At 48.4% G+C, this 13,201-nt stretch overlaps 1 protein-coding gene across 1 annotated transcript in view; it reads left to right on the top strand.

Moving 5' to 3' along the window:
• Positions 1-13,201, top strand: part of LOC120051821 (lipoxygenase homology domain-containing protein 1-like) — a 42,923-nt gene that overhangs the window by 16,206 nt on the left and 13,516 nt on the right. Inside the window, 6 exon segments of the mRNA XM_038998708.1 lie at positions 94-254; positions 3,867-4,071; positions 4,074-4,253; positions 4,396-4,547; positions 5,548-5,681; positions 12,956-13,104. Of these exon segments, the coding sequence (XP_038854636.1) occupies positions 94-254; positions 3,867-4,071; positions 4,074-4,253; positions 4,396-4,547; positions 5,548-5,681; positions 12,956-13,104 (981 nt within the window).

Here is a 13,201-nt window from a genome sequence, read left to right as displayed (position 1 = left end):
AGATTTTGATTGGGGCGCATAGAGACTATATGTATATATATTAGTTGTGTTCTTCTGTAATATCATTATTTTTTGTTTAATCTTGTTTTGCAGTGATGAACTATGAGATAACAGTGGTGACAGGTGATGTGAGCTTTGCTGGAACCAACGCTAATGTTTTCATCCAGATCTACGGCGGTAAGGGCAAGACAGAGGTTGTCAATCTGGCCAGCAGGTCCAACAACTATGAGAGAGCAACTACTGAGATCTTCAAGGTCATTATTGTCATATTTCATGTCAAGCCTTTATTTCTGAGAATCTATGTGAATCTATTTGAGACATACTGACATTATTATAGCATACAATATCGTTATAGACACAGTAATATTAGAAACGGGTAAGTAAATGGTTTGAAAATATGAAAAGATAACACCTATGAAGTGTGTGTCTTCACCGGGAATAGTATTAAATATTATAGTCTGATAGGGATCAGGGTACACTCTTAGAAATAAGGGTACGGTATTGTTCCCTGGGATACAAAAGGTAAAAATACACACATTGTACCTTCAGAGGTACACATATGATCTAGGGCTGGGAATTGCCAGGGACCTCACGATACAATATTATCACGATACGATATGTATTGCGATTCAATACTGTGATTTTTATTGCGATTCCATGGTCCAAACATATAGCTCACCATATGTCTGCTGCAGAGGGATAAGAGAAAGCTATGAGAAAACTAGTTTTGATCAGTCATGGAAATAAAAGCGCTGAAAACAAATTGGTTCTCTATTTAAAAAGAAGATAGAGAAAGAGCTATGTAGGAAAAATCTTCGAGTTTTGGTGCAGGTACAGCCAACTAGCGCAAAAATTATATTGTGATATTGTCAAAACGATCTGATCCGATATATCGTCAAAAATAATATCCTGATATGTAGCTGTTTAGATTTTTCCCCCCATTACTAGTATGATCTCACATGGTACTGTTCAGTACATTTTAGGGTACATGTGCAAAACAATAGTATAATGGTACATTTGTGTATCCAATAATTTGAATATAAAAGCTACAATCATCACTCTCCCAACGCACTGTGAAGGTACATTTCTGTTTCCCAGGGTACAAACTTATTTTGTGTACCTTCACCTCTTGATTGTATTGATCTGTACCTTTGCTTAGCAGAAAAGCAATGTATTGAAGAAAGGTACATATTTGTACCCATCATAAGTTACAATGATGCCACCTAAGAGGAACTAACGGTTTTGTCACTGGGGTGGTATCCTAAAAAGGCAAATTTGTACCATAATCATTATCATATTTCCCAGCATGCTCTACTGCAGAAAAAAGAAGGAAGGGAAGCGCTGCTAGGGTACATGATAGAAGGTGCTCTTTGGTAAAAGGGGTAAATAGGTCATCAAAAAGAAAGGAGGACCAAGGCACTCTTCATATAATTAATTAAAATGCCTTTATTTGTAAGTCATGTTCAATGGAACAAATATGTAATTACTCTGACACGTTTCGGCTGCATGGCCTTTGGATTCGTGGAAACGGGAGGGAATAAGCAGGAAATCCAGGATCCTTGAACCAGAATCTCTGGAAAATCTGCCAATTTTGGGAAAGTTACCGGAATTTTGCAACCCTACTTGTAGGCCTGATGTGGCATGTTAACCATGACGTTTGGCCACTGTATTAAGGTAAAATTAAGCCTCAAAATAAGGCCTTACGAGATATGTAGTGTATTGTCATAAAGAGTTTAATTGTAATGATAACATTCGCCGAGGAACTCACGTGGTGAAGGTCACAGGACAGAAAATGAAAGAATTTAACAACCATGTATCTGTCAGTTACAAATACAGTCATAGGTGGTAACTTTAGAATTGACTCAAAGGCAAGGCACACTGGGAAATAATATTTGCATGGCTTAGTGGGGACGTAGTTTTCAGTTAGTTATTTTTGGCCACCCGTGAGTGGAAGTGTTGTACCAGTTTAAGTGGTCTATAGTAGAGGTACATTTTTGCTATTTTCAAGGAAGAAATGGCTTCCCTATAAATGAACCTTTTCTTAAAGCACCCTTTTGTATCTGTGGACTATATGTAAGAAAGGTACTGTAAGGTATCTGAGGTATGAACTGGGGTACAATTATGTACCTAAACTCAGCAAAAAAGAAACGTCTCTTTTTCAGGACCCTGTCTTTCAAAGATAATTAATAAAAATCCAAATAACTTCACAGATCTTCATTGTAAAGGGTTTAAACACTGGAATTGTTCAATGAACCATAAACAATTAATGAACATGCACCTGTAGAACGGTCGTTAAGACACTAACAGCTTACAGACGGTAGGCAATTAAGGTCACAGTTATGAAAACTTAGGACACTAAAGAGGCCTTTCTACTGACTCTGAAAAACACCAAAAGAAAGATGCCCAGGTTCCCTGCTCATCTGCGTGAACGTGCCTTAGGCATGCTGCAAGGAGGCATGAGGACTGCAGATGTGGCCAGGGCAATAAATTGCCATGTCCGTACTGTGAGACGCCTAAGACAGCGCTACAGGGAGACAGGACGGACAGCTGATCATCCTCGCAGTGGCAGACCACGTGTAACAACACCTGCACAGGATGGGTACATCCAAACATCACACCTACAGGACAGGTACAGGATGGCAACAACAACTGCCCGAGTTACACAAGGAACGTACAATCCCTCCATCAGTGCTCAGACTGTCCGCAATTGGCTGAGAGAGGCTGGACTGAGGGCTTGTAGGCCTGTTGTAAGGCAGGTCCTCATCAGACATCACCGGCAACAACGTCGCCTATGGGCACAAACCCACCGTCGCTGGACCAGACAGGACTGGCAAAAAGTGCTCTTCACTGACGAGTCGTGGTTTTGTCTCACCAGGGGTGATGGTCAGATTCGCATTTATTGTCAAAGGAATGAGCGTTACACCGAGGCCTGTTCTCTGAAGTGGGATCAATTTGGAGGTGGAGGGTTCGTCATGGTCTGGGGCGGTGGGTCAGCATCATCGGACTGAGCTTGTTGTAATTGCAGGCAATCTCAACGCTGTGCGTTACAAGGAAAACATCCTCCTCCCTCATGTGTTACTCTTCCTGCAGGCTCATCCTGACATGACCCTCCAGCATGACAATGCCACCAGCCATACTGCTCGTTCTGTGCGTGATTTCCAGCAAGACAGGAATGTCAGTGTTCTGCCATGGCCGGAGCCCGGATCTCAATCCCATTGAGCACGTCTGGGACCTGTTGGATCAGAGGGTGAGGGTTAGGGCCATTCCCTCCAGAAATGTCTGGGAACTTGCAGGTGCTTTGGTGGAAGAGTGGGGTAACATCTCACAGCAAGAACTGGCAAATCTGGTGCAGTCCATGAGGAGGAGATACACTGCAGTACTTAATGCAGCTGGTGGCCACACCAGATACTGACTGTTACTCTTGATTTTGACCCCCCCCCCCCTTTGTTCAGGGACACATTATTCAATTTCTGTTAGTCACATGTCTGTGGAACTTGTTCAGTTTATGTCTCAGTTGTTGAATCTTGTTATGTTCATACAAATATTTACACATGTTAAGTTTGCTGAAAATAAACGCAGTTGACAGTGAGAGGACATTTCATTTTTTGCTGAGTTTATAACTATAGGTACAAAGGAAGTAACTTACAGGGTACCACCTCAGTGACAAGAGTTTGTACCCCTTTAAGAACAAATCTTAACCTTTTTTTCTGAGAGTGTGCAGGATAAGCAACCCTGCAGTTACATGGCAAGTTTTTTTTTGCTATCAAGGTCTAGCCATATTGGTAGAGGGTGGATACCGAGAGGTTACATTCTGAGAGGCCACAGTGTAACAAAGTCTGGCTTCTGTCCTGACAACTGTGCTGTAGATAGAAGCCAGCGACGTAGGAAAGATCTTCAAGGTGCGTATCGGCCATGACGAGGCGGGGATCGGCTCCGGCTGGTTCCTAGAGAAGGTATTCGTCAAACACCTAATCATGGGCATGGTGACCAAGGCGAAGAAAAAGGATGACAAGAAGAAGAAAAAGAAAAAGAAGGTCAATCAAATCTTTTTTCAGTTTCCTGTACTTTGTAATATCAGACTTTCTCTAACGATCTATTCTATTCTCAGGAGGCGGAGGAGGAGGAGACAGAGGAGGTGATGCAGGAGATAGTGCAGACGTATGTGTTCCCCTGCTCCCGCTGGCTGAGCCGGGGGGAGGAGGATGGGGAGCTGGTGGTGGAACTGCTTCCTGAGGATACAGACGAGCTGGAAGGTACTGGACCAGGGAGAGGAGAGAAGAGGATGTATTTTTTGTTGTTTTGCAGCAAGTAGACAAATAATAGAGTCACAAACAAACACATTAACTTATGGATCAAACTAAATCTGACTTACCAATCCTTTGTATTGTCTGACAGAGAACACCTATGAAGTGTGCGTCTTCACCGGGGACATGCTGGGGGCTGGGACTGACGCCAATGTCTACATCAATATTTATGGGGAGAACGGGGACACGGGGGAGCGCCTCCTCCGGAAGTCAGGCAACCTCAACAAATTTGAGGCAGGGCAGGTGAGAGAGGAGTCACACTACATGGGGAGAAAATAAACACTTACAGGAAACCAATTAGTCTTACAGGAAACCAATTGTTCTTACAGGAAAACAATGTGTCCATTGAAGTTAAGCGGTGCTTTACTTAGCAAACACTGGTCTACAAAGTATATACTGTAGTTGGTATGGGGAGACCGGACTTTGGCCTACTTCTGCATGATTCCAGGTATTCTTGTAGCTTGGGTACCTGACTTTGTGTGCGTTCTGCAATGCTACAATGTTGCTTTAATTAACTGTCACCCAGGCAAGTGCTCTTGTACGTGGAATGCCCACAATGCCCTCATTAGCTTTACATATCCCTTGGGAAATCAATAATCAGACCCTCACTAGACACAAAACACATATTCAGCAATATGAGCTTCCATGCAGACTGTTGCTCTGAGTGTTTCTCTAGGATTACATTAGGTCCATTAGGCCATCTGTGACTAAGAGGAGCTGGAAGCAGTCGCCAAAGTCACTGAACCTGTCACCCTGTCTGTCGCTACATTGACAAACCTGATAGCGTGCATCCTCTTATTCAAAGTAGCGTAGGTATATGTTTACTAATCACTAAATGTGAACCAGTGAATTATTGAGCTTAAGTTTTGGCTCTTTGGAGCAAGGAGAAGTACACGTCCACAAACAATGAGTTTTATTTATTGCATCAGCCTAGAGAGGGACCTCTTGTCATGAATCAGTGACACACTTTTATAAGACCTTATTTACCGAATGAGTAGATAGTGTGCTATGCGTGAAATATGAGATGGTTTTGAGACTCTTTTTATGGAAGATGACAGACTTTTATTCAAGCTGTTTTGGCACCTCTAATCATCTGGTGAATACATGTTACGAACCCCTTCTTACTAAAACAGTACAAGGACAGCTGGAGAACCCTTTATGGTTCTAGGTAGCAAAACAAAATCTGTTGTAAGAGTAAAGTATCCCCAAAAGTCTCTCTGTCAATGTTGCTGTTGTCATACAGGAGGATGTGTTCACCATAACAGCCATTGAGCTGGGCCCCCTGAGGAAGCTACGCATTCGTCAGGACAACGCAGCGTCTTACCCCTCTTGGTACCTGGATCGCGTGGAGATAGTGGACACCAAGGATGACACCACGTAAGTCACTTTTGGGTGCATCCTAACAGTCTGAGGAGAGGAGGCTACTTTAAACTATTGATATTTACCCACACAGGAGTCACTTCCTTTCGTTCATTCCATATTGTAGCTACACTCACAAATTATCTTATCACTATCCTAGATATGATAGAATACTCACTCTCATGGTTGAACATAAAGTGTATCTGTGTGCAACAACAAAGTGTGTGACTGAATATGGTTCTCTTTCAAATAATAGTTTGGCGTCTCACTATGGGAATTTGCTCGATAGCTAATTCAATACAGAAGAATCCAATCACACAACGTCTGTCGGAGACAGACAGGTCGAGTGGACAATGAGGGGAGCCCTTCCCTCATAAGTGGTCACGCGCCTGCCCTCTGGTCATTCTCACTCTCTCTTACTTGCGAAGATCACTACGCTCTCTATGCTCTCCTGAGCGCCACTTGATCCCTGTCTTCCTGCTTAATGTTCTCAGGTGAGCCGCAAAGGTAAACGCTACCGAACGTAGGACGTCAGCTCTAGTCTTTGTGTTGGGTAATGACCGGAAGGAAAGTTTTTGCTTCGAGTAGAATTAGTCTCTGGTTGTAGCTAGTGTCACACGGCTAGCTACTGAAGCTAGCTCACGCCGCAAGGCAAGCTAACCACCATTAGCTCTTCCTACCTGCCCAGACGGTAGAATTGCTTGTTCTCCTCTCTGCTTTAGTTCAACCTACGTTTACTCGTTTTGTGTTGACTAGACTGACCGACCCAGCTTAACAGCTCGACGATCAAGAGAGGCTCTTTGTTTGCAGAAGGACTAAACTGCACACGCTTTTCTTTGGCTAGCTTTGCGCTATTAGCCATTCTGCTATTAGCCCACGAGGCGAACACTAACTAGCTGACACTCTGCCCGAGTACACAATCTTTGTGTTCTTTTTCTCGTAGCCATAGAACCTGCTACTCCTTCACAGGGAGGACTGAGCAAGGCTCCTGCACCGGCACACCCGTGTCCATGTGGGGCCATGATAGCAGGCAAGGATACACACTCCTTGTGTATCGCCTGCTTTGGGGTGAAACATGCTCAGGCAGCGCTGGGCCTCTACCAGGGGGTGCTTCCGACTCACGACTCACATGCTCAGGCAGCGCTCATTGACCCTGAGTCCTTCGTGCATTGTAGCGAGTTGCCAAGGACCTGCCTCAACAGAGACGGGGAGGCGACCCCACAACCCCAATCCCGGACGGGGAGTGGCCTAGCTCAATATCGAGTGGCATGCGCCTGTGGGGGTGACAATGCCAAACGGGACTGGTTTGATGGGAAGAGATTCCCCTTTCGCAACGTCCCAGGGAAGCAGCTCCTCCCGGCGGTCCAAGCTTGTTTGGGAGGAAGCCAAACACAACTGGGCCAAGCCCATGTCCAGCAAGGTCCTGACTAGGGACTTCGCTACTATGGAGATGCAGAGCATAGAGGAGCTGGGTGTCAGCAAGCCTTCGGAGGTTGAGTGATGATTCTGTGATAAAATATATAATAAAATATTATTCCTTTGCTGTTTTTTTTTCAGTATTACTTTAGTGTCTTGTTGCGTACAGGATGCATGTTTTAGAATATTTTTATTCTGTATATTTTTCTTTTCATTTCACACATTTAGTTCATTATTGTGGAGTCACTACAATGTTGTTGATCCAACCTCACTTTTCTCCCATCACAGCCATTGAACTCCGTAGCTGTTTTAAAATCACCAATGGCCTCATGGTGACATCCCTGAGCGGTTACATTCCTGTCCTGCAGCTCAGTACAGAAGGACGACTGTATCTTTGATGTGTCTGGGTGGTTTAATACATCATCAACAGCATAATTATTAACTTGACCATGCTTAAAGATATATTCAATGTCTGATTTGTTATTGTTACCATCTACCAATCACTGCCCTTCTTTATGAAGCTTTCGAAAATCTCTCTGGTCTTTGTAGTTGGATCTGTGCTTGAGTACTTGACTGAGGGACCTTACAGATGTTATATATACTGTATGGGGGACAGAGGAAGGAATTGCCATTTAAAAATCATGTCAATCGCTATTATTTCACAGAGTGATTCCATGTAACTTATTATGTGATTTGTTAAGCCAAATTTTACTCCTGACCTAATTTAGGCTTGCCTAAACAAAGGGGGTGAATACTTTCTTTTCACAAAAAATCACAATTAAATCTATTTCAATCCCACTTTGTAATGCAACAAAATGTGAATAAATCCAAGGAGGGTGAATACTTATGATACCCACTGTACGGCCCTCAGTGTCGGGGCCTCTGATGGGTGATACTGTCGGAACTGTCCAGTACCACTGGACATCAAACTGGTGGACAGTGATGACTCTCCATCTGTCCCCATCTCTGCCGAGTTCCCCGAGAGCTTGCAGGAGAGCTGGGCCTCTACCAGGGGGTGCTTCCGACTCACAGCAGAGACTGGACCATGGAGTTTGTTGCGGGCGCAGAGTCACTCAGTCTCCGGGAGTACCCGACCATGGACACCATGATAGCTGCCAGGAGAGATTATAGGGTGGATCCCGTTACTGGAGCCGCAACCTCCCAGAGTCTTTGATGCAGACTTGAAAGCCACATATGGGTCCCTCTGCTCTCTTGGCCCCCTTACCAACCCGGCCATGCTGCTGCAGGCCTACCTGCAGACTCTGTTGCCTTGGCTGCAGGAGGACACAGAGGAGCGCCTCCGGGAAGGGATGTAGTGTCTCGCCTGCTTTCCCTGCTCCAGAGGGATGTGGCCTGCGCCAACGGACGGGCCATGGCACAAGTGGTTACCTCCTGGCGCCATCTCTGGATGGCCCAGTCTCGTCTGCCAGCTGCTATCCAGAGCACATTTGCCACTCACCAGAGCACATTTGCCACTCTCCCCATCACCCTAGGGCTGACGTTTGGCCCAGGGGTTGATGACATTCTGGAGCAGACCGATAAGGTTCGTAGGGACCGGGAGACCCTGAGACGGTTCATGCCGCCTCCTCAGGCCCCAGGTTCAAGGCAGACGGACCGTCGCCACCCACCTGCACCCGAACAACGGTGGGGTCCTTCTCCTGCCCCATCGCCTCGCGCTGAGGGACAACACCGGGGAGGGACACAGCGTGCGGTGGAGCAACAACCTGTCAACCGTCACCACCATAGGGACAAGACCCCTGACACACCCCTCCCCGGCCTCGGCTGCTTCGCCTGGCCTCAAAGGGCAAAGTGGGAGGAGGGTGTGGAGTCCCCTTGGGTGTTGTCCACAATACCCTAGGGGTACCGACTCCAATTCCGGTGCCGGCTCCCGTCCTTCAGGGGCCTTCGTGTCACCACGGTGGCCTACCCCCTGAAGAAGAAAACCCTGCGGCTGGAGATCTCCTCACTCCTGGACAAGGGTGTCATCCACATGATCGAGACATCAGAACGGCTAGGTGGGTTCTACTCCACTTATTTTGCGGTCCCAGAAAGAGACGGAGGGTTGCGAGCAATTCTGGACATCCGCAACCTCGATGGGTACTTGAAGAAGGTACTGAGGTTCTACGTGCTGTCCCCAGCCCGCGTGTTGCAGGCCGTCCAGGGACCGGTGGTTTGTGATGCTGCACCTGAGGGTTGCGTAATTCCATGTTCCTGTTCACCCAGCTCATTGGCAGTACCTCCGATTCGCTTTCGAAGGGACGGCTTACGTATTCATGGTTCTTCCCTTCGGCCTCTCCTTGGCACCCCGCACTTTCACAAAGTGCATGGACGCTGTCCTGGCACCTCTCACGTCCCGAGGATTTGATGATCCTAAATTACCTGGACGATTGGCTGATTTGTGCTCCGACCAGGACCCAGGTCCTGTCAGAGAGAGACATGCTCCTGACCCACATCGGTCGGGCTAGGCCATACTGTAAACGACATGAGTCGTCTGATGCCCACCCAGAATGTAGCCTTCATTGGCATGGAACTGGACTCAGTCCTCATGAGAGCGCGCCTGCCCAACAGAAGGATTCAGGCTATCTTATCTTAGCTCAACCACTTTCGCCAGGGGCGGGTGGTATCCGCCCTGACCTGACAACGCCTGTTGGGCTTGCTCCATCTCCGGCCTCTTCAACAGTGGTTCAACTCCCACCGGCTGCACCCGAAGCGCCACCGTCACCGCCAGCTGTGGGTGACCGCACAGTGCCTCAGGGCATTGTTGAGGTGGCTCTGTCGCTCCTTTCTCTCAGGTGGGGTGGAGATGCTGAGGATGTGCAGCCGGGAGCTGGTCAGCACACACGTCTCCCAGATTGGCTGGGGGGGTGTGACCAAGGGCAGGTCGGCCAGCGGCTGTTGGCTACCCCCTTGGAGCGGCAGGCACATCAATACACTAGAGCTCCGAGCTGTACTGCCGGCCCTGCCGTCTTTCCTTCCACATCTGAAGGAAAGACATGTCCTGGTGAGATCGGAAAACACCACAGTGGTGGCTTACATCAACCATCAGGGTGGACTGAGGTCCCACTACCTCCATCTTATGGCACTGGAGCTTCTTTTCTGGGCTCAGGGACATCTAGTGTCTCGCACGTACCTGGCATCCTGAATGTGTCAGCAGATATGCTCTTGAGGGAGGGCCCGCCACCTTGGGGCTGGAGCCTACATCCCCAGGTGGTGCAGCATCTGTGGGACAAGTTCGGGAGGGCGCAGGTGGACCTGTTTGGACATGTTGGAGCCACCAGGGCCTCTGGGCTTGGATGTTCTGGCTCACGATTGGCCAGGGCTGGAGCTTTAGGCATTCTCCCTTTTCCCCTGATCCAGGCTGTGCTGGACAGGACCAGGATGGCGGAGCATCGTCTGCTGCTGGTGGCCCCATACTTGCCCAGACGATCCTGGTTTAGCCTTCTGTCCCTGTTGTCTTTGACACCTTGGCAACTGCCCCTGAGACCTGACCTGCTGTTTCAGTCCGGGGGAACTCTGTGGCATCCGAGACCGCACCGCCTCAGTCTGTGTGCTTGGCCGCTGAACGGCACCAATGGTCCATGTTAGGACTACAGGAAGGCGTAATGAACACCGTGCAGCGAGCAAGGGTACAGGCTACAACTGCGGCATACCAGTTGCGCTGGCTGTTGTTCTGCTCTTGGTGCACTGGTATTGAGGTTGTGCTTTCTTGGTAGCGATTACTTCCATGAAGAGGGTGGGAGGAGTATATCTCTCCACCCAACCCTTCATTCTTCCCGAAGGTTCTGTCAGACATGCATGTGAACATCCCTTTTATCCTGTCTGCTTGCGACCCCTCGGCAGTGGCGGGAGAGTCTGGGCCTTCCTCCGGCATATTGTGCCCTGTGCGGGCACTGGCTGCCTATGCGGAGCGGACACAGTCAGTGAGAACAACATACCAGCTCTTTGTCTACTATTGTGAGAGAGCCCTGTGGGCTGGGCTATCAAAGCAGAGGCTCTCTCACTGGATCGTGGACACAATTACGACAGCATACTGCTTGGCTGGCAGGCCAGTGCTGGGATCTGTGGTGGCACATTCAACACGAGGTGTGGCTGCGTCCTGGGTTCTACTGAGAGGAGTGCCCCTCGCTGATTTCTGTGCTGCGGCCAGCTGGGCTTCCTCTTGCACCTTTGCTAGGTACTTTCAGGTAAATATGTTACCTCCCTCGGCGGTTGGTTCAGCAGTACTGGGCGTCGCCTCCCCTTCCGGGGACTGTGCTGGGATCCCCTTTCCACATTGACGGCCCCTACGTCTCGGTCCCGCGCTGGGTGGCCAGGTCCCTCTACCACCAACTAAGTCTGTTACAGATATAACAATATATCGGAGTCATCCAATATAGTGAAACATAACAAAGGTTACGTATGTAACCACGGTTATGTGAGCTATATGGATCACTCAAATCCTCTACGGTGCTAGAGGCGCCTCAAAAATTATGTAGAGAACGTGTGTCGCGGCCATGGGGTCTATATATAGGGGCGGACCCCAGCCGTGACACAGGTCTTCACGGGAGTAAATCTGTAAATCCTCACCTTGGATGTATCCCTCCGCTGCAGAATGATACCAATATATTGGAGTGATCCATATAGCTCACATAACCGTGGTTACATACGTCACCTTCGTCTCTCCCCATCAAAACAGTCCCTTTTAGCGTCGCTGCCCCCATAGGCACAGGCACTACAATATTGAGCTTGGCCACTTCCCGCCTGTAGACATCGATACGCCTGTTTTTCTGATCTGGCGAAGATGCTCTGCTCAGGGCGTTGGAGAGCCTTGAACCTAGGGATTGGGCTTCCTCGTCCCTTTCTTCCTTGTCGGGGAAGAGACAGCTAATGTTGTAGCCATCTTTCTCATCGAAAACGAGCTGCTAGGTCGTCAAACAGCAGCTGAAGGTCTGCGGGGAATCCATCCATTACCTCGGCCCAGAAGTGATGGAATTTGGGTTGTGGGGCCGCCTCGCTGTGAGGGGTATTGTGGAGGGCCTGCTCTGTGCAGTCTCCGTTTGAGGCCGGTTCTCGGCAACTCCCTACAATGCACGCAGGACTCAGGTTCACCCCCAAGCAGGCGATACGCGAGGAGTGTGTATCCTTACCTACTATCATGGCCCCACATGGACACAGGTGTGCGGGTGCTGGGGCAGGAGCCCTGCTCGGTTCACCCTGTGAAGGGGTGGCGGGTTCCTTGCCACGAGAAAGAACACAAAGGTTGTGTACTCGGGCAAAGCATAAGCTAGCTAGCGTACGCCTCGTGGTTAATAGCCTAGCTAGTTAACACAATGTTAGCCAAAGAAAGGTGTTGTGCAGCATAGTCCTTTGGCGAACAAAGAGCCTGTCTTGACCGTCCAGCTGTGGAGCTGGGTCGGTCGGTCTAGTCAAGGCTAAGAGTAAACGTACGTTGAACTAAACCAGAGAGAAAAGCTAACAATTATACTGTCTGAGCAGATAGGAAGAGTTAGTGGTGGTTAGCTAGCCGGGTTAGCGAAGCCTTGCGGCGTGCTCTAAGCAAGTCTCAGTAGCTAGCCATGTGACGCTAGCTACAACCGAGCAGATTCAAACAGTTAAACAGCAAGACAGGGATCAAGTCGTGCTGAGGAGAGCTTAGAGAGTGTAGTGATCTTCGCAAGGAAGAGAGTGAGAATGACCAGAGGGCGGGCGCGTGGCCACTTATAATCAGAGAGGGGCTCCCCTCATTGGCCATTCGACCTCTGTCTGTGAGAGACGTTGTGTGATTGGATTCTTCCGTAGTGAATTAGCTATCAAGCAAATTCCCATAAGAGACACCTCACTCTATTATTATAGAACTGGAGTTACGCAAGTAATGTTAAGTATCTGTCTTGACACAGGTACTACTTCCCGTGTAACCGTTGGCTGGCGGTGGATGAGGATGATGGACAGATCGCCAGGGAGCTGGTGCCCGTGGATGAGGCCTTCATGAAGAGGGACGATGATGAAGAGGGGACAGGTGCAGCCACCCTGGGGCTTGAGCAGAAAGGTAAGAGCCGCGACCAGTGTGGGTGTTTTTGCTGTTGACAACTCCTCATTGGTTAACATGAAAGTTGTTTTGATGATTCATATTTATTAGTGTCTAT

The sequence above is a fragment of the Salvelinus namaycush genome, chromosome 1, assembly GCF_016432855.1.
Source record: "Salvelinus namaycush isolate Seneca chromosome 1, SaNama_1.0, whole genome shotgun sequence".
NCBI lineage: Eukaryota > Metazoa > Chordata > Actinopteri > Salmoniformes > Salmonidae > Salvelinus > Salvelinus namaycush.
This window is presented reverse-complemented; position numbering and strand designations above follow the sequence as displayed.